Below are 27,719 nucleotides of genomic sequence, written 5' to 3'. Positions count from 1 at the left end.
GTTAGAAATTGAATTTACAATATTTATAACTTATATTCCTTTAGGATTACACTAGCACAGTTTTTTTATTCGTTTAGAATTACATTAGCACATTTATTTAATTTTTATTTGTTTAGGATTACATTAGCACATTTATTTATTTTTTTATTAACATAGAGATTAAGTTGACACATCTTTTTTTATTCATTTAGGTTTAGGTTACCACATCTTCCTTATTTAGCTAGAGATTAGCTAAACATAGCTCATTATTTTTATTGCTAGAGATTAGATTGACACGTTAATTATTATTTTTTTTTTAATTCATTTAGGGATTATATTAGTATTAGCATAGCTTCTTGGTTAGGTGTGTACACTTCGGAAGGATCAGAAATCTTCTTTTGGCTGGATGCAACTGTACTTCTGCAGCTTTTACATGAAGTAGTTTTGGCAGAGACCGAATGGCTACTCTTTTTTAGAGTTGTGTGATTTCACTACTGATGCCAATCTCTATGAGAAGCTCTTCGTGTGTATTATTCACTTCTGGATTTTTGTTCTGCGGGTTGTTTATGGTATTAATTCCTGAAATGTCAGGAATCCAAAAAAAAAAAAAAAAAAAAAAAAAAAACGCCATTGGTCATTTTCTGCTTTCCTGAGACATGAAGTAGATCACATTTCATCCTATGGGTCTATTCCACATTCGATCATATTGAAGCATAATTTCTGGCTTTCTACTGTCACCACTGTTGCTATCTATAGAGCTGTCAAAGTGGGTTGTGTGGGAGCACATTTCTGGTTTTTTTTGTGATATTCAGCTGGCAGTTCTCTTTTCTTTTTTTTTTTCAGCGAGCCAACAAACAGTGTTTCCTCGTAAAATTTTAGTAGTCAAAGACAACGCTAGAACCAGTTGTTATAGGCGCATATTGTGATTAGTTTCTTCAATAGGGCAAACAAGCTGATTCATCACATCCGGACGTTCTTGAAAAGTTGTCTGGCTGTTGTCTTTCAACATAAATCTCCATATTCTTTGTGTATAAAATCATATTTGCATAGCATAATGTAGTATGCAGTTCACATTTTGCTATTTTACTGGTATGTATTCGGGAAAAAAAGAACATTTATCGTTGAATGAAACTAGCTGTTTATCTTCATATCCTGAAGATCCGAATACGTACCAGTAAAATAGCAAAATGTGAACTGCATGCCACATATATTACAGCACTATGTAATTTCTTTGGCATCTATCTAAAAACAAATACCAAAAAATCTGTAAATGCTGCTAATCGGTCTGTTTCTTTCTCTTTTCAGTCTGTTACTTCGGACCAACCATTATTATTCCACATATTTTCCAAGTTTTAACTTGCTGCATGATACGTTCCTAAAAAGTTTGTTAGAAAACTAATTTCATTGTTATCTGTTCTTCTAACATCTGGCGTGAATCACTATCTGGGTTAACATTACATTATCGAAAGGACAATCCTATAGTGATTGGTGTTCTTGCTGCAGCCCTCGTACCTGGCAGATGACATATAATGTTCTGGGAGTTGTGGATATTTTGGAGGCCAGCAGTTTTTCTTCATTCGGTGACTTTATTCTTTCCGATATAGTGACGCTTTGTTTGTGCTGTTGTGATGCTCACTTTCTTGGCAGTCATCTTCATCAGTGGATGCTGAAGTTTCAATAAGGCATCCCTATTATAACCTTCAGTGCTGGAGTCTGGTTTCAGAGGTTACAGAATAAAACATTTCAAAAAAAATTAATTTCTATAAAAAGGAGCATACTACTAGCCCTGATGCGTGCCTATTGTACAGTTTTATCAGCTCTTCAAGTGCTGGCAAGATCTATTCCACTAGATCTTTATGTAGTTTCAGAGGGTTGTGTTACAGATTGAAAACAAGCAATTCCAACCGACTTCTTTGATATTAGAATCAACATGAATAAGGTATAAGGTATAAGGTATAAGGTATGTTAGTGTCTAACGGCTCCTGGGATTTCTCCCATCTCCGCGGGTGTACATTGTATCGGGGCCAGAGATTTGAAGTGTGTGGGGGTCATGTGCTGTATATTGTGTTGTGCCCTTTGTTCCTCCGGTCTATTAGCCGCCGAGCCCCTAGTGGGACCCGACGTTACCACACCATGCCACGGGGAGGCTGACCGGGTGTACCACTGTAGCTAGAGTACTCTGGCGGGTCCTGCCACCTACTTTCCTGGGATTTCAGTGGCTAGGACCAGATTTGAGAATGAGCTGATCGCTGTTTCTTGAGCAACGGTTGTAATTTTAACAGAGCGTAGGGTTGTTCGCTGATAACTTGTTCTAGGGCCAAATAGGTCGGGCAGTAATTTTGATGTTTTTAGATTTAGACCTGTGGGGAATGCGTGTATGTGTATATATAAATATATGTATATACACACACACACGCACACATATATATATATATATATATATATATATATATAAACTAAATAAAAAAAAAAAAAAAAAAAAACGTTGTGCAAGAGAAAAGTAAGGGAGGAAGGCAGAAGACTGGAGGGTAGGAAACAGAAGAAAGGGGCCAATAGGGAAGATGGCCCCTGATGACAGTGTGGCATGCCCAGTGCCTCACCAGAGAGAGGAGTGGGGTGGCGGGTGGACGAAAACCACCACCCCACAAAAAAAAAAAAATAAAATAAAATAAAATAAATAAATAAATAAATATAAAAAAAAAAAAAAAAAAAAACCATTCTGTAAGAGAAAAATAGGGGGGGGGGATAAAAGAACGGATGGCAGGAAACAGAAGAAAGAAGCCGAAAAAAAAAAAAAAAAAAAAAGGAGAGAGAGATATACTCCGCAAGTTCAGGGTAGGTACAGCTAGCACGGCCAGTCAGTTGGAGCCGACAACTTGCTGGAAATCCAGCAGTGTGAGTGCTGCTATGGTGGATGGGTCATGTTCAGTAAGGTCTAGTTCAGGTGCCGTCATTGGGGCTCCATTTGGTGAGTCTATGTCGCATCCAGACTGAAGGCTGGTCCAGTAGTCCATCAGAACGAACAGTGGGGGGGGTCAAAACCGGGAGTCCAAGATTGATGGTCAAGTCCAGGGATCGATGCTAGGCCTCTTCTTGATGAAATGTGTCACATCTGGGCGAGAGAAGTTTGTCCAGAAATCAATGATGAGGAATTTGTCAAGGTATGTGCGGACCCTGTCTTTTATTGCACTGCTAGTCAAGTCTTGTGCAAGTTGGTCCAAGGCGTTAGCATCCATGGCTCAATGATGCGTAGCAACAATTGGCAGTCATGGTTGTTATGACCTATTGATTCGGATACTAAGGTGGTGGTAGCGCTTTCTGCCTGGTAAATAAGTCCATTGCAAATTGAGTCAGAGCTCGGTAAGTTTCTTCATTCTGTAGGGTGAGGTGTTCTTGATTTTGGTAGTTGAAGCGTAGTTTTGTTATTAGGATCCTCCTGAAGTCCTCGTAGATTTCACAGCTGTGGGCAAGGTGCTCCCACGTCTGATCCTCTCCACAGTGGCAGCGGGGTGAGTCTGAAATTCTGAAGTCATGTAGTTTTTTCTGGAAGGAGCCATGTCCAGTGAGGAGGTAGGTAGCATAGAGTCCTGGTGAAAACCAGACAGGTGTGAGGGGGTAGGAGGCCCTGACATCAGGGAGGAATCTTTTGGTGACAGCGCCTTTAGTTGATGCCTGCCATCTTTCTTGCCAGGTGTCTGTTAGATGTTCATTAAGTCTCTTCTTTTCAGCGTTTCTATTATTTGCTGGGTCAGTGGTGAAACCTGCACAAGTAACTGCTCTTCCTTTGGCTATTTGGTAGAGCAACCCATGACGAACAATCTCCAGGTCCAGTGGAAGAGATCCAGTGAGGACCTGGAGCGCATGGGTGCTGACAGTGCGACAGGCACGCGAGGACAGAAGGAGAAGAGAGCGCTGGATAGTTCCTAGGCGCGATCTGTTTACTACGGTATTGGCCTTCTTGTACCAGACTCCAGAAGCATAGGTGATAACCGGGATGAAAACTGCCTTATAGAAGAGTGACAGCGTTCTCTTCTTTAAGCCCCAGTCCTTCCGGGCAACTCTTGAGACTTGGGCAGCATACTTCCTGATCTTAATCCTGAGTTGGTCTAGATGAGGAGTGAAGGAAAGGTTTTTGTCTAAGATCAAACCTAGATATTTAAGCTCTGTTTTTAGTTTTACTGTAACACCATTGACCTTGATTTGGGGAGGTCTTCTCAAATCAAGGGTGCCTTTTAGTAGGATCGAATTGGTTTTCTCTGGGGAGATCTTTAGGTTGTTATGCTCTGCCCAAGCTTGAAGGGTGGAGATGGCCTGGTTGGCAGTTGCTTCTAGTTGGGTTCTGTTATTGGCAGAAAAGAGCATGACCAGGTCATCTGCATAGGCCTGGGTTTGTACATTGTTGAGTTTGGTGTTCAGGAAATCATCCAGCACCAGATTCCAGAGGAGAGGCCCCAGGACAGATCCCTGAGGGCATCCCCTGAAGACTGGTCTGGAGACACTGCAGTGAGGAGCAGACACGACAACTCGCCGGTCCTGGAGATAGGTCTTGATGCATCTATATAAGTTTTCTGGGACATGCGCTCTTCGGAGCCTGCCCAGGACGCTGGGCCACCAGAGGGAATCGAAGGCACCAGCAAAGTCAAAGGAGATTAGTAGAAAGTATTTGGAGTTGCAGTTGGTAGCAGCTTCAATGATTGTTTCCAGTGCATCAATCGTGGAGCGTCCTTTCCGGAAACCGTACTGCTTAGGTGAGGAGAGACCAGCGTCATTGTAGTGGGCTTCTATTCTATGGGAGATCATCCGTTCGAGAAGTTTGCTGAAGACTGGCAGCAGTGCAATGGGCCGGTAAGATTGTGGCAGATCATGTGGTTTGGTTGCATTCTTCAATATAAGTCTAAGGATTGCAGTCCTCCATTGTGTGGGGAAGAATCCTTGGTGGAGACAGTGGTTTAACAGGTTGAGTATTGTAGTGGGAATAAGTTCAATGACCTTCTGGACGATTTCTGGATCGAGCATGTCTCTGCCCGGAGCCTTCTTGTTTCTGATTCTAGATGCAGCTAAGTTGAGCTCGGTTGTGGTGAAGGGTTCTTCAATTGCAGTTGTGTGATATGTTTCATTTTCCGTGCAGAGCTGTAGCTGTTCCGATGTGTGTGGGTCAGCAGGCTGCTGGAATGTAGCGTCTAGAATATTATTGATAGTATCTTGCCACGATCTGGTGTACAGTCCGTTCGGTAATTTCGTGGTTGATACGACCTCACCTCTGGGGAGCTTGTTAGTGGTCACTTTGTACACAATCCCCCAGGGATCGGCGTTCCCTTCAGTGCTTACCAGGGCTTCCCATGAGCGCCTTTTGCGCTGTTTTATTGTTGTGGTATACTGGTTCCTGGCCACTCGATATTGCTGCAGTAAAGCCTCTGTTTCTTCTGGAGGCCATGTTCTTCTTGCACGTTGATAGCGTTTTCGTCGGTAAATGACTTCGCGTCTAAGAGTCTGGAGTTCAGGTGACCACCAGGGGACAGCACCAGGTCTGAATCTCTTCTTTTTGATAGCCTTGTTTGCAGCATTACTGACGAGCTGTGTAATTGCGCATTGATGCTGGTCTGGGCTGAGGCCGCTAGGATTGAAGCGGCTGGCTGCACTGGTCAATTCCTCCTTAAAAAGGTTCCAGTCAGCCTTATTCAGGGCATATCTTCTTTGTTGAGTTCGGTTGGTTGGTTGAGTGACTAGTGAACGGTGTAGTTGGAAGGTTAGTACATTGTGGTCAGAGGTGGTCCAGTCCTCACGGACTGTCCAGGAAGCAAGGTGCTGAGCAATGGAGCTTGAGGCTAAGGTGATATCTATTGTAGCTTCCCACAGGGTACTGGAGAAAGTTGGCAGGCAGTTAGGTTTGTTTAGAATGACCAGGTTGCTGTTAGACAAGTAGTCCTCAAGACGTTGGCCATTTCTATTTCCTCTGTGATTTTGAGTTCGGCTGTGCCAGGCTGGGGACCTGCAGTTAACATCAGCCCCTATAATGAGTTTTGCATTTGTCATTTGTAGCTGGATGGTCTGTAGATATCGGGTGGCAGGAAGAATATCTTCCCCCGGTCGACAGTATATCGAAACTAAGTAGAATTGCCCCAGTGGTGAAATTACATGGGCGCACACAGCCCAGCTAGTACACAGATCAGTGATTTTGGTGACAGTCAGTTCGGGATTGCGAACGACGATCGCGGCCCAGGGTATGTCACCATCAACCTGGACCACTTTAAATCTCAAGGGGTAGCCTTTTACCTCCTTGTTATGAGTGTATGACTCCTGAAGTAGCAGCACATCTAAGTTCTCTTCATCTGCCTTTTTGACCAGTTGTGCAGCAACAGCCTTGGCCCTCTGAGCGTTATGTTGTGCTATTTTCACGGTGTGGGTATTTAGGTTTGGTCTGTTACTCCCCATATTCTATTCTTGATTGTTGAGCACTTCTGGCTTTGAGATAAACTGGGCAACTGCTGTCACGGAGCGAATGGTTGGCTGGCACCTTTAGGGCCTTGCAATTGGCACATGTGGGAGGTTGAGACTTTTTGGGACATGTAGCGTATTCATGCCCCATTTCGGCACAGTGGCCACAGGTGGGCAGATTTTGCCTGCACGTGTGCGTGGTGTGGCCGAAACGGCAGCACCTGAAACATTTGGGGACGGCTACATGCTCCCTAAAGCGGTGGCTGCCCCAGTTGATGTAAATTCTTGTTTGTTGGGAGAGGATCTTCCAGGCCTTGGGTGATAGCTCAAAGACCCAGTTAATGGTGTGCCCAGCTCTGGGTTTTGTTTGGAATTTAGGGATTATGTGAGAAGTTGGTTCTTCATCTGGGAGTTCCTGTTTCAAGTTTCTGTGGAAAATTTCGCTTTGCAATTCCTCTGGAAGGAGATCCTTGTCCACATCTAGTACCAGTATGCAAGGGCCCTTTTGTCTAGGGGGCTCGGCCAGGAGTCCCAGAGATGGTAATTTAGGATTCTTAACAATCAGTTCAGCATCCTCTTTTGTGGCTGTTTCTATAATTACTCCCGTATTTCGCGTTTTGCGAATTGACTTGATTTTAGTGTTCTTTAAGTCATCTGTCAAGGAAATCAACATGAATAATCATAACATCTAAGGTGAGAAGAAAAACAACAGTAACAAACTTTCTACCTTATGACAGACACAATGGGACATATCGCTGACCGCGCAGGTTACTAGAAAGTTTTCTCCAGAGGTTACCTGTCTAACGGATAAAGGCAGAAGATAATGGTTCTCCCTATCGATGCAGAAGTCATATCTCACCACTAGACACTGTCGCTAAACGATAAACTGCAAATTCAGACTTTTTCATACTAACTTCTGCTCTTGCGGACAACGTGAAGAGTGACAGCATGTGTTATTTGACTGTGACATTTATGAGGACTTGAGAAAAAAAATTGTGTTAGAGATTTTCATCCTGGATTGGAACATCATCTTGTGGAAAACAAAGAAATTCATTCCACCTTTCAGAACTTTGCTTCTCTTGTTTTCGAAAGATGCTGATCTATTGGACAAACACCAACTGCTGCCATCTGATTTGTTTTTACCTGGGCACTATTTGTGTTATACGCAGAATGTAAATATGTACTGATGAACCATATACCAGCTTAGTTTCAGTTCTACTATTATGTTTTATGCTGAATGTAAATATGAGTGTTAACATATTATTATAAAAATAAAGATATTTATTTGAACTTCATTTTGCTTTGCTGTGTTAAAAATATGACAAGCCAAAATTTACTTTTTTTTCATTTTTTTAAAATATCAATAAATTACAGCCATTAGAATGTCATAAACAAAAGACAAATTTAAAAAAAAAAGTAGTATACCCTAATCAAAAATAAAAAAGAGAAAGCAATCAGATTTTGGAAAGCATTATCTTTTCAGATAAAACTCAGTAAGAGGAAACAACCATTCTGTGGAACAAAACTTTCACATGCAACATTGCATATTGCAATTCAATAGCACAGCACAGGAATACACTGAACACAAACATTATTCATGATAACATTGTTTATTTATAAATTACTTGCATTTCATACACGTAATAATATAATAATATAATATTGTTTACTAATAATTAATGATTACACTATTTTTTCTAAAATTGAAAAAGATTTGGATTTCATTTATTATAACATTGCCAAGTAGTTAGCTTTGGACCTTTGACAACCTCCTGGCCTGCTTCCCACAAAAAAGAGAAAAAATACTTTTATTTTTCTCTCTCTCTCTAGGGTAAAAATGCAAAATATTGTTCCCTAAAACAATTGCAGTAAAGCAATGTGGATTTCTCAAATGCGCGCCAGACCAAAATCGGACTAATTAGTACTTCCGCATCCTAGGACGAACTGACTAATTACAACTCCAGCATCTGTGATGAAACGTCATGCACACCGATATTGTTTGCTACAGCAATAATATAAAGAAACGAAGCAAAATATCGTAATAGAGCTATAATGCAAAATAATGTTAGAAAGTAAAAATGCAAAATATTGTTCTCTAAAACAATTGCAGTTTCGGCATCCTAGGATGAAGCTGACTTAGAGCTGCAATGCTGTTTTTTTTTTTTTTATTATTTATTTTCTTTATTTATTTTTTGTTTTTGTATGGGCGGCTCCTAGAACAAAAGTTCATCTCGGCCTCGTTGCTCTGTTCAGTTTTTATGCATTATCAGGGTAAGGCCAGTGTGTGTCATGAAAAAAAAAAAAAAAAAATCATCCCGCTTAGGAATATCCCATGTTGGATGAAGACAGATGAAAAGGAAGGCAAGAGAGAGAGAAAAAATTTTTTCATTCCACATGGGAGAAAGTGACAGGAAAGAAAAACTGCTTGTGAGCTTATGTGTGTGTTCTGTATTGTGATGTTGTATTTGGGCATTCTGGCTACCTGGAAGCAGCGATCACCTGCCTCCAGGTACTCGTCCCTAGCAGGAGGGCAAGATCTCCCCTACTAACTGCACGCCCTCCACCCTGGGGAACTACTAGTAGTAGTGGCATGTGATGCAAGAAAGCAAGTGTATGAGCTTGTGCAGCATCAGCCAAAAAAAAAGGTTTCCCAGGGAGGAAAGAAAAACTTGTATAAGATGAAGAGAGGGAAGGAGAAAAGAGGAGAAGCACTATCCCGGCCCAGGGAAGCCCCAATCCAGGATGGATTGCTAGAACAACACAAGAAAAAAAAAAATAATAATAATATAATAAAATAAAATAAATAAATAATAATAAATAAAATAAATGAAAGTTAGCACTCTGGACCTTTGACAATCTCTTGGCCTTCTCCCCACTAAAAGGGTATTTTTTATTTCTCTCTCTCTCTCTCTCTCTCTCTCTCTCTCTCTCTCTCTCTCTCCAGGGTCGGACTAGAAAGGGTGGACTCCCTCCCCTAAGGAGTTTTTTCCCCTCAAGTGAAAGAAGGGAATTGGAAATTTCATGAAAATGAACCCTGTTTTTCTTCATTCGGTGAACGGCTACTCTGTCAGCGCAAGAGAAGTGAAATTACATTTGCAGCTCAGAATGGAATTCAAACATTGAAACACATGACATTTTATAGTGAATTTTTCGGGCGTTGTGTGATAATGAAAATTCAATTTTTCTCTGGAAATTTTTTGATGATATCAAATGCATATCAAGGAAATATTGAAGTATTCAATAACAATTACTTACAATTTCCCAATCCCTCACTACGAGTAATGGATTGTTCTCACAATCTGTTATTAGCTGCGCATTTTTTTTTTTTTTTTGTTTGTACACCAGGTGAGATGCATGTGAAGTTCCTTCGATATCAGTTTTCGAAGTTTATAACGCAGCTATGAATAGAAATATTTTCTTGAAATTTCGTAAGAAGATCAAATATACATCCATGAAACTGCTGTTCCGATTTAGTCCTCTAGAAACAATTACAATAAAGCGAACTTTTTTTTTTTTATGAAATGCGCATTGTAGTGATCAGTTTTACGACAGTTTTTTTCTTTCCATTTCCAGTATAGCTTCCAGTAGATGAATTTCTTTGATTTTTTTTAGTAGATAATACATATTGAAGAAAGGAAATGCAATATTTTAGTTTTTCAAAACCAATTCGTTGCAATTCTTTCGTACAACAATTACGGAAAGCAATAAAGCTACTGTTGTGAGTGAGCCATGCAAATTAGTGTTTGCAAGTAATGATGCTCAACTGTTTGTTTTCCACGAAAGTTGTTTACAGTTTCATTTTCTCCTTGGATCACCTTGGTAACGTTAATGACATAAGCTTGACCAGTCAATTATCTCTCTGCGTGTGTTGATTCGTTTTAGCCAGAGGTGTCGAGCTGACGCGCGAATTTTTGAACTAATGCTGTAACGCGTTTTATTTTCAAAGCTTGGATCTTGTTTTGCCGACGTCAAAATTTAATAAATTGAAATGTGATCGTACATTTTTGCTGTTTTAGAGTGAATTAATAGTTTTTGCTGAGCGCTAAATGTAGGAAATCAAAGAATATACTTTTGTTTATGTATATTGAGAGTTTCAATTTGGAAAATTGAGTAGAAATTATGAAAATTATTAGTTTTCTTCGTGGGGAGAAACTTTCGAGTTAGGGTTAAAAATTAGACAAAAACAGGGCGGACTTAGACCGGGTTAACTTATTAAAAGTTGTTGACCTCCACTACAACAGATGGAAGTTTCTTCCCATTATCACCCACCCGTTGGCTAGAGGCAATTTTTCTGCACATCTATTCTACAATTCTCTTTCCTCAATTTGAATTTATGTCCCCTCAGGTGAGTAATCTGAGCAAGAGGAAGAATCCGATTAGCATTGAGCTTGCTCAATCCATTCAAGGCCTTATACACCTCAACTGGATCACCTTGCAGGTGCCTAGTCTCCAAATGCTGCACTTTGCAGAACATAAGCCTTTCTTTGTAACAGCAACCCTCTGTTCAACTCGCCAATCTCGTTTCCCTTCTCTGTACTCATTCCAGCAGCTCTACATCCTTCTGAAAATGAGGCCTCCAGACTTATATGCAGTACTCAAGGTGCAGTACCTGACCATTACTTATATAAGGGGATAATCACCTCCTTATTTCTGCCAGAAAAATTCCTATATATCATTGACAAAACTCCATGATCTGCTCTGGCAGCCAGTCTGCACTGCTCAGAGAACTTCATATCTGACTGCACAATTACCCTCAAATATTTTTCATTCTCAACCTCCCTGAGTGTAGTACCACTCAGTTGATATGTTACTCTGGGGTTACTGCTATCCGTATGCAGTACTTTACATTTGTCAATGGCAGTAGCATTATTGTTAGACCACACTTGGAATACTGTATTCAGGTATGGATACCACACCTAAAGAAAGACATTGTTCTTCTTGAAAGGGTCCAGAGACAGGAAACTTGCCTGGTGAGATCAGCAAAAGGGCATCCATATGAGGAAATACTTTGAATATGTGGACTGTACAGCTTGGAAACTAGGCACCTTGGAGGAGACTTGATTGAGGTGTTTAAGACTCTGAGAGACATAAGCAAAATGAGAGAAAATTTTCACGGTTATAAATGATTCTTGAACTAGGGGCCATAATTTCAAGTTACGGGAGGGGGGGATCTTTAGACTGGATAGTTTTATTTTAGCCAGTGAGTTATAAATTACTGGAATAAGTTACCTACATGGGTGGTAGAGGTTGACAGTTTGGAGAAATTCAAAGGTCAGCTAGATAATTACCTACAGGAGGAGGGAAACGCTTAGGTTTTCCATTTCCTTTTCTCTTATTTATTAATCATTATATTTTTTTCTTATTATTATTTTATTTATTTATTTTAGTTATTTTATTATTTTTTTGTATTTATTTATTTTTTATTATTTTTATGTATTTATATTTTTATTACTATTTTTTATTATTTATTATTTTTTTTTGGATGGTGCAGCATAGCCATAGGCTTCCTGGCACCATGTGGCCATTACTAATACTAAACCCTACCAACCTTCATATCATCTGCAAACTTGGACATCAATACTGATATACCTTCATCAATATGTTTAAGTATGAGTAACCCAACAATACCTTATACTCTTGGATTGCCAGAAGGGAGCCCTTTCCAATGGTGATGTCCTTTGTCATTTCACTCTTTCAGGTAAAGCACCTTTTTACATTTTTACTATTGCATATTGCTTGGTTGCATATAGCTCTTGAACCACCACCACTGTTAAGATAATTCTCATACAAGACTTTTCTAATCACAAGAATCGCGGTACTGATGTTCGTAGCACATCCAACCGAGGTTTGAATAGGCTCGCCAAATATAATATTACAGCTGTTCCTACACGAAAGAAGATCTTTATGTCCAGATTAGGCCCTGCAATGCAGCCCAGTAACATTAAAGACATGTGTAAAACTGAGTTTGGGTTAACAGTGGAAATTAAACAATTAAAGACGAGGCATCCTGCTTACGCCTCATTTGTTGTCACGTGCCCAATGGGGACAGTCCTCGATGCTCCTGAATTTTCAGGACTGGCCAGCAGGGTCACTGGTCAAACCATACAGGGATAGATGGATAAAGATCAAATAGCCCTTCTGAAACGTCACAGTAGCAAACAAATCCTCCCCATTCTCTGAGACAGGGGACTAGCAGCCTGCGGTGTTTTTTTCAGAATGTTCAAAGTATTTCCAACAAGCTTCCTGCGCTACAAACCTGCATGATGATGGCTGACTTTGACTACATTTGGCTTGTTGAAACGTGGTTATGCAATAACAGACAACGAAACATTCTCGCTAATCTGCTTGGATACAAATGTATTGGCACTGGAAGAAGTGAAAAACGGGGTGGAGGAACCATGATCCTGTATAAAGATGAATTTTTTTTTTTTTTTAGGAGAATTAGCAACTAAGGCCATATTGCTCTGGGGATATGCGGTGGTCATTCTCTGACCTTTTCGCATCCTCCGTATTCGGTGGTCACGGGCTTGAATCCCGGACTAATCAAGAAGCATGTGCTACGCACTGCTGCTCCTACACACCTGGCTACGGAGGCGCCATAAAGATGAATATCAGTTTTCAAAGGAACACCTCTCCAAATCAGATAATTTTGAAGCCACCTATGCTACCTTTTTCAATGGGAAAATAAAATTACAAATCTGCCTTATATACCTGCCTCCTGAGCACATCAGAGATAGTCGACCGGGCTAGCTGGGTGGGTAAAGTGCCTGCCTGGCAACCCAAAGGTCACGGGTTCGATTTCCGCCTCGGGCTTGGATCAAAGTACTGCAAAAACCTTGGGAGGTGCATTATAGCCACAGAAGCCTATGCTCCAACAACTACCAAAAAAAAAAAAACACCAGAGATTCAAGAAATGAACTCCTTGCATGGCTTACCATTAACCTCAATCCATCTGAAGATACAATCTTTTTAGGAGATATTAACATGCCAATTGCAAAATATACTGATGCAAAAAGAAATCTTGACTATATTTTTGCACAACTAAATCTGAAACAGCTGGTTACTCCAGCAACTAGAGGGAATCAGCAGCTAGATGTTGTCGATTACAATACACTCAGCATTAGATTAGCAGATAACTTGTTTTGCTTTAAGTCAGACCACAATCCCATAGCTGTAGAGACCACACTCAACGTTGCTGGAACAAATCAGAGGGACAGCGGAAATTTTAATGGCATGCACCTTTTCTTTAAAAACATCAAGCCAAACATCATTCTCAAAGAACTTCGCGAATACAAATGGAAAGAACTAAGCACGAAGCCGGCAGAGGAAGCTTCCAGCTACTGGCCCTAAAGCTCACAAAAATTGCATATGAAGGAGCATCGAAGGTCATAAGGTTAACTGGGAAATCCAAAAACGGGTTTAATCCACAGTTAAAATATGTCTTTTGTAAAAAGCAAAGAGACTTTACAGGAAGTGGCTGAAGATAGGACATCCTAATGACCACATTTTGTACAAAAAAGAGTGCTCACTTTATAAAGCTGAAAAGACAAGCACATTATGCAATGTACCATCAAAGCTCAAACAAGGAAAAAGGATCGTTCGCGATAACAGAAAAAAGGGTCCCATGATTGCCGAGGTCTTTGCCGAATGGTCCAAGAAGGCATTTGGACAACTTCCCGTGCCCAACCAATTAGCAACAGAAGAAAACAGGAAGAGAATAACTGATCTCCTTCACCGAATCGTAGAAAAAGAAGAATCTGCTTCAAACTTACTAAGAAAGACACCTCTAATAACCATCACAATTAGCAAAGAAAACCTCATGAAAGCCATAAATGAACTTCCTAATAAAAGTAACTGTTGGTCCTGATAACTTCCCTCTTTTCATGGCAAAAATCAGCAGCCCTTACATTATTGAGGTGTTGCATCACTTTCAATCAAATCATTCAAAAAGGTACTCTTCCCCTGTATATGGAACAGCTACACAGTCAGGCCCATTCCCAAAATAAAGAAATCAAAAAACGTGAAAGACTACAGACCCATAGCCATAAGTTGCATCATTTTGAAAATTTTTGAGAAGACCCTTCTCTCAGCCCTCACCCAACACTGCATCGGGCATCGTCCTCTGCACCTACACTCCGTCTTATCTGGAAGATCACCCGTCACAAATCCCTTTTCCGGATGCAAAAAGCTCTCAACAATGATATTACCTTCCTAGACATATCTGCAGCTTTTGACAATATCTCGATAACAGCTCTGGAACAAATTTTATCTTTCTACTTCAAAATACAAGGCAATCTCCTGAAGATTTTATGTAGCATTCTGAAGGAAAGATGCCTCATAATCCATAATGAGGATTTTATTGCCCATTACTCCATTTCGCAGGGAGTGCAACAGGGAGGTGTTCTCTCTTCACTGTTGCTGCAGCTCTGGATCCATTTTTTGCATCCCATAAAGACAACTTTATTACATGTGCTGATGACCTGAAATTCTTCGTCAAATCTAAAGATCTACAACAAGTTAAGCAAACAAATCAAGAAGCCAATAACACAATAAATGAACTGGAGCATTTCCTCGATTGTATTGGACTACGTTTACACACAAGCAAATCCACCCAGATGAAAATTACAAAGAAAAAGAGCACGAACAATATCTTTATGCTGGTAAGTGGATGCGAAGTTCCAATGATTAAATCGCATGTAGACCTTGGCCTAAAATGGAATGAGGGACTAACATTCTCCAAGCACTTTGATTACATCAAAGCTAAAACATATGCAGCACTCTGGGCTGCCAAACAGGAGTTAATTGGCATTAGAAACCCAGATCTTGTCAAAAAGTATATCTTGAAATGTATACCTTCCATTCCACTGTATGCGTCACAGATTTGGTCCTCTTCCCCACCTAGCAACCCGAAAGCGTTCCTTAGTATTGAATACTGGCTCTTGAGATGGCTGAACAGAATCTCGAACCACCCATTTACTATCTCTAGAGCCATCCTACTTTCCAATCTCAGCATTCCTCCCTGGAAACAGACAATCAACACAAGAAACATTTTCACATTAGCCCAACTGCTAACAGGAAGATTAGATGCTCCCAGTATTGATGGCTTGTTTCACTCTCGTCGAGAAGCCACCAGAATTGCTGAAACAAGACATCTTCTTCAAAGCAACTTAAAAAACCTGGACAGCCTAAGTCGCTTTTTTCCAGAAAACACAATAGAATCAACTAAGCATTGAACCGGAAAAGCTCTGTAACGAAAAAGCCTACAGATTGCAAGTCTTTGCCAACTCCTATCATCTCCTGTAACTAGTGCACAGCTACTCGGCTCAAAAAACTATATATTCTCGGTACTCTAGATGCCAACCTAAGATGATGTCAAATTTTAAATATTCTATGATGTTCAAAGATGCCAAAAATGTAAATATTCTATTATAAAATCATAATTACTCATGTATTCCAAATTCTGTATTCAACCTTTCAGGGTGAACATCTCACGAACTTTGTAACCTTTTGCTCATGGGTCCGCTTCACACTTTAGAATGTAACTCTCACCCTTCTAGCCAATGGCTGTCCCAGGGGTGTCTCTTCAACAGAGAAATAAATTGATAATAATAACAACATCACTGATAAATACAGAAAACATCAATGGGCCCAACACCAAACCTTGGAAGATTCCACTAATAATATTAGTCCAAGAAGAGCAGTGTCCGTTGATTACTATTCTCTGCCTTCTCTCCCTCAACCATCGTTTTATCCACTGTAGCAACTTGCTCTGAATGCCATACCGCTGCAATTTGTACAATAGTCTTCCATGTGCAACAGTATCAAAAGATTTCCTAAAATCCAAGTATATTACATCAAAATTACTTTTTCCATCCAGTTCCTTTGTGACAACATCATAGTATCCAATCAAATTTGTCAGACAAGGCTTTCCCTTAACAAATCCATGTCTAAACTGTGTCTAAACTATAACTGCAATCTTGTCTAGATGATCCTGCATTGCTTCTTTAACCAGTAACACTATTATTTTCCCTGGAACAGAAGTTAAACTAACAGGTCTATAATTACTTGTGTCACCCATTTGTGAATTGGGGACACATTTGCACATCTTCGGTCCATGAGGACCTCTCTGAGTCCAAGGTAGCTTTCATAATTATGGCTAAGGGTTTGCTTACTTTCTTTAATATAACTAGACAGAACCCATCCACACCAGGTGCCTTTCTTATGTTTAATTTCAACAATTTCCCCTTCACTGCTCTCAGTTATAACAAAATCACTTAGCTCCCTGCCAGAGTTGGATAAGCTTCTGTCATCCATTTCCCTACAAACTTCCTCATGTGTGAATGCAGATGCAAAATAGTCATTCAGTTTGTCAGCTACCTCAGCAAGTTCATCAACAATGAAACATTGATATCAAGTGAACGAATGTGATTCATCCTCTTCATTCCAGAGTTTACATAAGCAAAGAAGTCTTTGCTGTTTTTCTTTGGATAATTTGCTTTCTCATATTCTCAAGATTTCTTAAGATTTCTCATAATCTGCCTTAGCTTGCCTAACCTCCTTTGTGACTTGATTACAGACCAGCTTATATCTACCACAGTCTTCTTGTCACTTGATAATTTATATGCTAGTTAGTTAGTTAGTTAGTAAGTTGAGTTTTATTGGCGCATCAGCAACTTAGGCTATAATGCGCCAAAACCTTGTCAAAAAAAATTAGTAAAACATTCAGTGACCTAATGAATTAGGTCATTAAGTCAGGGTATAAAAACAAGTATAAACTGTAAAAGACAAATATCAGTAAACAAATAACAATAGTAAATCTTAAAATAATAAGATTTTTTTAAATATGAGTAAAAAGGTTTACTGTTTTTAGGAAACTAAAAATAGCAGACACATGGTCATTGTCGGATAAAATCTAACTGAGTGTATATGGCTCAGTCAGGTTGTTAAAAGCGGTAAAACGAGCATTTCTAAAACTGGTACAATCACATAAAAATGTTGAACCGATAAAATGGTGTCGCACTGCTCGCACATAGGAGGGTCATCAGCCCTCAGCAAAAAGGAGTGTGTGATATGACAGTGTCCTATGCGGAGCCGAGCAAGAACAACTTCCTCTTTGCGATCCCTGCGTAAGCTGGACAGACAAGGATGGATCACAGGCTTAACTCGACATAGTTTGTTTGTAGTAATCAGTCGATGCCACGAATCTTGCCACCGAGATTGTAGGTTACTACGGATCACTTGCCTGTAGTCTGTATAGGGAACTAACAGGTCAAGATTATCCGTCAGGGCTGCCGATTTGGCTGCAGTGTCAGCCAAATCATTTCCTCTAATCCCGGTGTGACTGGGGATCCAGCAGAAGCGGATATCGAATCCACTTACATAGAGGCTGTATATTATCTGCTGAATTCGGGACAGGGTTGGATAATTAGTGTGTGACATCGCTGATAAAGCCTGTAGTGCACTCATTGAATCGGCATATATAACACCGTTGGTAACGGTGTTTTCTTATGTGATCTAGAGCTAACTCTATGGCATGCAGCTATGCAGTGTAAATGCTGCAGTCAAGGGGTATCTGCTCTGATATGGTATTATTTGGAAAGACAGCAGCAGATCCCACATATGATTCTGACTTTGAGCCGTCTGTGTAAACTGGCAAGAAGTCAGAATGTTCTGCATGGTGTTGTGAATAGAGCTGAAGGTAGACAGAAACTGGAGTATTAGACTTCGTCGCAATCTTGAGCGAGAAGTCACATGCTGGTGTTTGTGCATGCCAGGGTGGAAGGGGCTCCTTTGGTGATCGAGCAACCTTGTCTACCGAGATGTTAAGCTCATTGAGTAGCTCTTGAACACGAATGCTGAATGGGCGATTGGCGGTCCGTCGTGTGTTATAAAGATTTTCCCATCGTGACTCAAAAACGGATGTCCACATGGGATGGTCCGGCAGGGACTTCAGCTTGAAGGTATATTGTAGAGACAACTGCATTCGTCGAAGCGACAAGGATGGTTCATTTGCTTCGACATACAGACTTCGGACAGGTGATGTTCTGACTGCACCAGTAGCGATACGAATGGCTTGGTGATGGATGGGGTCAAACCAACGAACAGCGCTATTTCTAGCAGATGCATACACCTGAGACCCATAATCTAATTTTGAGCGTACAAGTGCACGGTATAGACGTAGTAGAGTGCATCGGTCTGCACCCCAAGAGGTAATAGAGAGAGCGGAGGATGTTAAGCCCTCTTGTACACTTTGTACGTAGCTGACGAATGTGTTGAACAAATGTCAACTTTTTGTCAAAAAAGAGTCCCAGGAATTTCGCCCCTGATACAACTGGAATAGTGTTTTGTCCAAGTCGTAATTCAGGCTCGGGGGTGGAGGTTACGTTTGCGACAAAAATGGACGCAAACGGTCTTCTCCAGTGAGAACCTGAAACCATTGGCCATGGCCCAGGTGTTAACACGGTCAATAGCTTGTTGCAGTTGTCTCTCAATAACCCTCATATTGCATGATTGAGAGAATATGCTGAAGTCATCGACATAGAGTGCACTGTTTATAGTTGGAGGAAGTTGTTCAGAAATAGAATTTATTTTAATGGCAAAAAGCGTAACACTTAAGACAGATCCTTGTGGTACCCTATCCTCTTGGCAAAAAAGCCGCGAAAGGGAGGATCCTACACGAACTTGGAAATAACGGCAGGATAAAAATTTTTTAATAAAAATGGGAAGGTGGCCTCTCAGACCGAGGTTGTAAAGGTCTTTTAAAATACCAATCTCCAAGTTGTGTCGTACACTTTTTCCATGTCAAAGAAGATGGACACCAAGTGTTCTCTTTTTAGGAAAGCATCTCGGATTGATGTTTCCAGTCTAATTAAGTGGTCCAGTGTGGACCTGTTTCTTCGGAAGCCGCACTGAAAGAGGGAGAGAAGGTCGTTCGATTCTAAATACCATATGAGACGAGCATTGACCATTCTCTCCAATATTTTGCACAGACAGCTGGTCAGAGCAATAGGACGATAGTTTTTTGGAAATTTAGGATCCTTTCCCGGCTTAGCAAAAGCAAGAATAGTTGCCTTGCGCCAGGTATCCGGAAAGTGCTCTTCAAGGAAGATTCTATTATACAGGAAAAGCAAACAGTCCATGGATTCTGTTGAAAGATGTTTGATCATTTCATAATGGATGTTGTCTGGTCCAACAGCGGTAGCCTTTGTACGGGCAAGTACTGTTTTCGGCTTGTGGATAGTAAATGGCCCATTATATGGGTGGGAACCCTTCGATGTGAACTTAAGGGCCTGATTTTCAGTGTTGCGCTTTAAGACCAGAAACTCTGGGGAGTAAGATGATGTTGCAGAGATGTTAGAAAAAGTTCCCCAAGAGCATTGGCTATTGCAGTCTGCAATAGTACATCCATTATATTCAAGGATCGATGAGGGGTGTGCTGTGTATTTTCCCTTCATTTTCCAGATTTTTTCCCAGACCACCTTAGTACTAGTGGACTGAGTAATTGATGAAGTAAAACGGATCCACGATTCCTTTTGACTCTGACGATGGATGTAGTGTGCTTTGGCTCGTGCTCGTTTAAAGGCTATAAGGTTGTTCGTGGTAGGATATCGGCGAGATATCCCCCACGCTTTGTTTTGAGCCTTTTTTGCTGTTGTGCATTGTGAATTCCACCAAGGTTTGGGAAATGGTGGAAACCGGGCAGATGTTTTTGGAACAGCATTTGCAGCTGCTTGGACGATAATTTCTGTGATGTACATTATTGCATCATTGATAGGCTCCTGACTGACTGTACTTAGGTCAAAATTTGCCTGATGTTGGAAGGCAGACCAGCCAGCCTGATCAATCTTCCACCGTGGTAACCTAAAAGGAAGACAAGGTCTCGCACTGTATAGCGAGGTTATCACAGGGAAGTGATCACTTCCGTATGGGTTCTCCTCCACTTCCCAAGTGAGTGAAGGGAGTAGAGAAGGGGAGCAGATAGAGAGATCAATGGCAGAAAAAGTACGGGTAGGCATGTGGAAGAAGGTGTTTGTTCCAGTATTTAGAAGGGAAAGGTCATTGTCATTTAGCATACGCTCCATGACTCATCCCCTTCCGTTGATGTTAGCACTACCCCACAGGGTATTATGTCCATTAAAGTCCCTGAGAAGTAAGAAAGGGGGAGGCAACTGCGTTACAAGATCATCAAGGTCTTTCTGGGAGATGTCAGTCCCAGGTGGCAAATAAATTGAGCAGACCGTTAATAAAAATCCCACTGTAAGGCGAATTGCAACAGCCTCAATGGTAGTTGTAATTAGCAAGGGCTGAACTGGAGTCTGGTTCCCCACAAGGATAGCCGCTCCTACATGAGCAGGACCATCCGCAATTCTGTCCTTACGAAAAAGTGTTATATTACGTATGGTGGGGTTATCATTTGCCTTTAGATAAGTCTCCTGCAAACAAAAGCAAATTGGTTCGTGCTTTTGCAGGAGGGCCTTGATGTCATCAGTATTTCGCCGGAATCCATGACAATTCCATTGTAGGAATTTAGCCATTATTTTGGCTTGGTGGGTCCATCAGGCGGCTTCCGAGGTGCTGAGGGCTTACCTTTTCGGTTCTGGCTTTATCCTTCCTGGGGAAGTATGGACGCTGACCAGTGTCCATTTCCTCCTCAGCAAAGAGCTCCAAAACTGAATCTTCGGGAACCTCCTTCTGCTCGACATCCATGTTTTCTTGGGTACTAGGGGGTACTTCCCCTTTCTCATTCTTTTCTTTCGCAATTGCTTTTGTTACTTGTGGAGCATTAGGAGGTACTGATATAGGAGTGGCAGCTGATTGGTCTTTTTGTGCAGGTTTTTGAGGACTTAACAGATAACGTGCGATGGGAGTGAATGATTCTTTTGGAGGAATGGTCATGTCCGTCTGAGTTCCGATGGAACATCTCCCTGCTACCTTCTGGGCATAGGTAGGTTTGTTGATATTCAGGGATTTCCTTGCCTCATGGTATGATATATTTAGCTCTGCCTTCAGCCGTTGAATTTCTTTTTCTTCTTTCCACCTCTGGCATGCTCATGAGTAGGCTGGGTGTTCTCCCTCACAGTTAATGCAGGTGGGTTTTGCGGCTGAACATGCTGTTGTTTTATGGTCCTTTTCACCACATCAAGCGCATGCAAGGACTCCACGGCAGGCCATTTGAGAATGTCCATACTTCTGGCATTTAAAACACCGTAAAGGGTTCGGAACATATGGACGCACTGAGCAGTTGATGTAGCCAGCTTTAATCTCATCAGGAGGTTTAGGCGAGTTAAAAGTCAGGATAATGCTCCTGGTTTTAACAAGCTTCCCATCCCTATGCGCATTAATTCTCTTAACGGCAGTAACTCCCTGTGGCTTCAATTCTAAGCAGATTTCCTCCTCGGTTACGTCGAGAAGGTCCCATTCCGAAATGACACCTCTCGATGAATTGAGTGTTCTATGTGGTGTCACTGTTATGGGTACTCCTCCGATTGATGTTGCACGAGTAGCTACTCAGACTGCCTGTCAGTTTTGGTTTCAATTAAGAGGTCTCCAGAACGGAGCCTCTTAACTGATTTGGGTGACCCTGCTAACCCATCTAACCCTTTCTGTATGAAGAAGGGCGACATTTTGCCAATCGGTTTTTCAGTGGTGGAATGAATAATTAAAAATCTTGGAACAGGCCCTGATGATATTTCTGTTTGCTGCCTCTTTGTAGCAATAATGCTATCAGTATCTTTTTCTATAGTTTCAGATAGGGACCGGGTTGGGGCCCCTGAAGAAGTTAGTTTATCAGGATTCATAGAGTTTTTATATGGTTCAGTGCCCAGGCTCCCCACCCATTATGGAGCCCAAAGGGACACCCACTACCCGGCATGCAATAAATGCGCTCGGGAGTGGAACGCCAAGGCTACCCAGACACCATACCCGCACCGCCGCCAGCCTGAATCCTGTCCCTCGGACCATGAGGATAGGGGCATGGCATTGACACGGTTGACCTTCGCAGGCGAGCCTACTAGCCGATTGATCCTAGCCGGGCCTTACAGGACCTCCCGTCTTGTCGAAGCAGGGGCCAAAGTGGTGTATTGAAGCTGGGCCCCTCAACTACCAGGATCCCCCTTTCCAAGTTTCCACGGGTCGCAGCGCACGGCAAACACGCCGGATTCCATTGATGTAAGCCTGGAACCTGGGCTGTGGGCGTTGGATCCCAGTGATGCTAGTCTGGAAGTCCAGCAGCGTCACTGGAAGGTCCCCTCACCACGTACAGGTGCCCACGTCGAGGGGATAATTTATATGCATCCCATGCATTTTTCTTCTCTGCTACGAGTCTCATTAGTTCATCTGCCATCCATTTAGGCCTAAAACTTGAACAGTATTCCTTAGCTGGTATGAAAAGTCTAGTAGCTTCCAAGATTATGAATGGTTTCCATTTAGAATTTGCTGTTGGTAACATCAGTTGATCCCACAGTACAGAATTTAAAAACCGTCTCAGACCATTCTAGTCCTTTACGAAAGGAAAAAACCCTTCCCTTTACACCTGATGGTAGTTACATCTTTAAGTAAATCCCACAACAGCACACTGATCACGCCACATAGTGGTTCCTTTAACTGCATATTCTTAATGCATGAAGAATAACCGCTGATAACCAGATCAAGAGTATTACTCTCTCTAGTTGCCTCTCGAATATGCTGCCGTAGAAAACAATCAGCCAATTATTATCTGTTATTTTTGTTATTTGGGGTTTTTTTTTAGGAGCATTAGCAACTAAGGCCATATTGCTCCAGGATATGCGGTGGTCATTTCCTGACCTTTCCGCATCCTCCGTATTTGGTGGTGACGGGCTCGAACCCCGGTCTAATCAAGAAGCGTGTGCTACGCACTGCTGCTCCTTCCCACCTGGCTACGGAGGCGGCCAATCAGCCAATAAATCCACAACAGCCTTGCTAGTGTGCGAGTGACCAACACACAAGTTCCAGTCATATCTGGGAAGTTAAAATCCTCCATTATAAGACAATCTGATATACTGGCCCACTCAATTTCTGTGTTCAGTGGTTCACTGTACTCATCAGAGTCATTAGCCTTTTAACACACTCCTACCCTCACTTTCCCAGTGCTTATGTCACACCAAACTGACTCAACATTACACTGTCTACCCATGTCAGCTAGATGCAGGTCCTTAGCTAACAGCATAATCCCTCCTCCCTTCCTATTCTGTCTATCCTTTCTGTACACATTATACTCCCTGATTTCCAATTCTGCATCCCTTATATCTGTGTGACACCATGTCTCTGATATCCCAACAATAACTGCCTTTGTTGTCTTGACCAGCACGTCAAGTTCATCAAATTTATTTACTAAATTCCCAGCATTGGTGTACATGCAAGTACATACATGCATCTGTTCTTACTCTCAGTTATCCTAACACAGCCATGTATTTACTTGTTCCATGATGACTGGGGATTTCAAGTCTTGAAAATCCCCAGCAGCTTGCTTTCCAGGTTGCAGCTCATTTCAATAGAAGCAGTGCAAGAATCACTTTCACCTCTAGCTGTGGTTACTGTTAATCTATTAATCTGTGAATCCCTTCCCCCACCAAGCTAGCAGTTTTCCGACCCACCTAACACTGCCGTGATAGCATCAGCAAACATTCTTGCACCCTTTCTATTTAATTGTATCCCATCCCTGTAGAAACAATCTCTCCTGTTAACAAGCACAGACTATGCTGACAAAAATTTGCCACGTGAGCCTTGCACAATATATCCAGGTCCGTATTGATCGACAAGGCTCTCATCATATACCCCCTCCTATCGTGTCTGGGCAGAATTGCAGACACTTTCTTAGTCTTAATTATTTGCAACTAAGGCCATATTGCTCTGGGATATGCAGTGGTCATTCCCGACCTTTCCGCATCCTCCGTATTTGGTGGTGACAGGTTCGAACCCCGGTCTAATCAAGAAGCGTGTGCTACACGCTGCTGCTCCTTCCCACCTAGCTACAGAGGCGCCACAGACACTTTCAAATTCAACCCTAACTCAGGGTTTTTTCTCAACATTGACTTGTACTTGTTAAGTAAGTCACGAGATCTCCTATTCTTAATGTCATTAGTTCCAACGTGTACAACAATATCAACCTTTGTGCCCTTAAAAGATGATATCTGCTCTACATCATCAGTTTTAACATGACTCCATAATTGGAGCAATATGGCCTTAGTTGCTAATGCTCCTAAAAACCAAATAACAACAACATGACTCCATAAAAAAATGTAATTCAAAACTTTGTGGATGAGTCACCTGACAGGTTCTTGCACTCAATTGCTCTGTGAAAACCATAAAAAATCATTTTTCAGAGACAACTGCTTCAAAAGATTGTCTATTATTTAGAAAGATAAAAAAAATTTGATTTTTAATCATTAATTACAGGTTAATATGGGATTATCATTTTCGAGAGTTAACTATCATGTGACCTACCACCACCATGTTAACCATAATGTGGTTTTAACACTACAGAATTAAATGATTGATATTTTTTTTTTTTTTTATGAAAACCCCAAACACGAAAGGTATCAAAATCTATAGTACTAGTACTAGTAGTACCGTGCATGGGTTGAAGAAGAAGTATGGGGGGAGGGGGATGCCGGAAACTTTGCTCTAGAGAACTAAACATGGGTTTCACCACTTCAAGCCTCCAATAATCAAAGTGGTGGTATTTCAATGGTTGATGAAAGTCATCTACCACCTAAATCACAGTGGCTGGTGACTAGGCACTTGCGAGGTGATCTGATTGGAGTGTCTAGGGCCTTGAATGGTTTGAGCAAGCTCAATGCTGAAATCAATCTTGTGAGGTGACATATATTCAAATTGAGGAAAGACAGTTATAGAATAGAAGTGCAGATGTTTGCCATTAGCCAGCATGTGGTTGACAGATTAAATAAATTCAAAGCAGAACTAGACAAACATTTGAAACAAATGGATGGGTGAAATGGGATGGATTTTTTTTTTTTTTTTTTGGCTGATGCTGTATAAGCTGGCTTTCTTGCATCATATGCCTCTACTAATGGTAATGCTATGTATCCGCTCGTTGTAATTCAATGTCTTACATGCTGGAAAGAAACACAGAACAGCGAAAAGTCCTTGCAACCTATGCTGTGGATAACAATGTTCCAACATTAAGTTCATGACAATGGGGTTTTGAAGAAAAAATTGACCAACTCCTAGGACCATTTAAAAAAAAAATCACTAATGAAGCTAGTAAATGAGAATCTACCACTTCAATGATAATTTCAGTGGAATTCTTACCACAGTTGAAGAGCCTAAATCAACTATGAAAAGATTTTTTGCTAACATAGAAAATAAATATTTGTGTTTATCTATTTTTATAGATCCTAGATTTAAGATAAAATTTCAAAGAAGTAATATGAAACACAAAATAAAGGAATGGGTTTTAGAAGCCACGAAACAAGATCAAATGGAGGTAAGAGGAGATTCTCTTAATGATATTTCAACAGAATATGCTTAAATCAGTTCTACTGAAGATCAAGATACCCCAGGCTATGACTATGACTTTTTCAAATTTGTTTGATGAATTAACAGATAGTGTTCAAAACGAAGGAACAGAAGAAATGTCAACCAAAGTAAGTTCAAAAGAGAAGCAATCCTCCAAAAAAGAACAAGCATTATTTAGTGTTGCACTCCAGAATTGCATCAGAATTTAAATTTGCCATTACTGCCTGGAAATAATAGTCCAATTGTGGTGGAAAAACAGGCAAGACACACTACCTCTTCTGAAAAAAAACTGGCTTTAAAATATTTAAGTGCAGCAGCTTCAGTAGTTGAAAGAATATTTAGTACTGGTTAATTTGAAAATGGCGAAACTCTGATGTTTTCGTATTATAATTTAAGAGTGTTCAATTTGATTATCTGTGTAAAACTACTTTTAATTTGTTTTTTCCTTTATATTGTGTTCAAAGGGTAATAAATTTGATTATAATACCTGTTAAGTTGGATTTATTTTTTTATTGCATTCTCTGTATTAATACAAAAAATAAATTGGCTATAACAATAAAAATAAAATGGCCAAACTCAGAAAATATTTACTTAATCCATTTCAGTATATCAAACCTATCTGACAAATTTCTTGGCAGTGTCTAATTGACTTAAATTTAGCAGGAAATGGCTGATTAATCAGCCATTAATTGACAAAAAAGCCAATTAACAATTAATCGGCCAAGGAGCTGGTTATGTACCTATTAATCGTGCATCCTTTCTATTAAATAATGAACTTACATCATGAATTTCTGGTCATCCGCTACTGAGCCAAAAAGACTTTCATGGAGAAGATGCCAAGCAACATCCTCTACTAATGGGAAGATAAGTTTTAGGTTCTGAAAGGGATATGCCAATGATTTAAGTTTTGGAAAAACTGATGTATGCAGTACTTTCAATGGTAGGTTCTGCATCAACCATTAATGAAAATAATCATGTAAAGTGTATCCACTCTTGATATACAGTTTTACAAAACTATTCATGTGTAAACAAAAGGTTTCACAGATAAACACTGTTGAGAGTGTACACAGAAATTAAAACTTCTATAAAACATATATTTTGTATAACAATTAACTTACCTCCACAAAATTCCATCTTCTATAAGGAGCTAAACTGCGAAGTTCAATAACACCTTGTTTTCCAGTAACTCTGTCAGGTGTTTCAAAATTAAAAGGCATACAATCAGCAGTAAACTCTGACCCATTTTGCACATTTGAATGACTTCCTTTACACTTATTATGCTCAAATGCTACATTTAGAAGGTCAACTGGAATGCTTTTGGGAAGGCATCTGGAAAATTAAAAACAGATCACATATGAAAAGACCTCAATCTAATAGCATAAATGGTAAAGTAATGAAAAGTGTCATCAAACAAACAATATTAGTTTTCTAGAAGGAATTAGAAATTAACAAATTAAAAATTAGGATGCTCTCTGAAAAGTACAGCGCAGCCTTGATATTATGTGGGTGTTGGGAGACAATGTTAACATCCATGTTATAGCCTAAATTAAAATTGAACTAGTATTTTTTACACAAATAAACAATAACTAAAAAAAAACTTATGCATTTTTACATAAAACTGAAGAGGCCTGTGGTACCGGATTCCATAGATAAATAAACATTTCAGTTCAATCGGCAAGAACAGTAACTAAGTTTTTATTTTTACAGAATAAAATTTAATTTTCCACACACAAATAAATTTTTTTTTCATTTTTTTTCCATCAGCACACAAAATGGTTTAAATATATTTAAATGGCAATGCAGCATTA

General features: G+C 40.5%; 1 protein-coding gene across 1 annotated transcript in view; it reads right to left on the bottom strand.

The window, feature by feature from the left end:
* LOC150078521 (asparagine synthetase domain-containing protein 1) overlaps nucleotides 1-27,719 on the bottom strand; it is a 377,978-nt gene that overhangs the window by 168,886 nt on the left and 181,373 nt on the right. The window contains exon 7 of the mRNA XM_090384591.1: nucleotides 27,030-27,240. Within this exon, the coding sequence (XP_090240717.1) occupies nucleotides 27,030-27,240 (211 nt within the window). The remainder of the gene's footprint in view (nucleotides 1-27,029; nucleotides 27,241-27,719) is intronic.

This window comes from Mastigoproctus giganteus, chromosome 11, assembly GCF_048544385.1.
Source record: "Mastigoproctus giganteus isolate SK-2022 chromosome 11, ASM4854438v1, whole genome shotgun sequence".
In the NCBI taxonomy this organism is placed as follows: Eukaryota; Metazoa; Arthropoda; class Arachnida; order Uropygi; family Thelyphonidae; genus Mastigoproctus; species Mastigoproctus giganteus.
The sequence above is the reverse complement of the archived record's forward strand: the minus strand, read 5'-3'. Positions and strand labels throughout refer to the sequence as shown.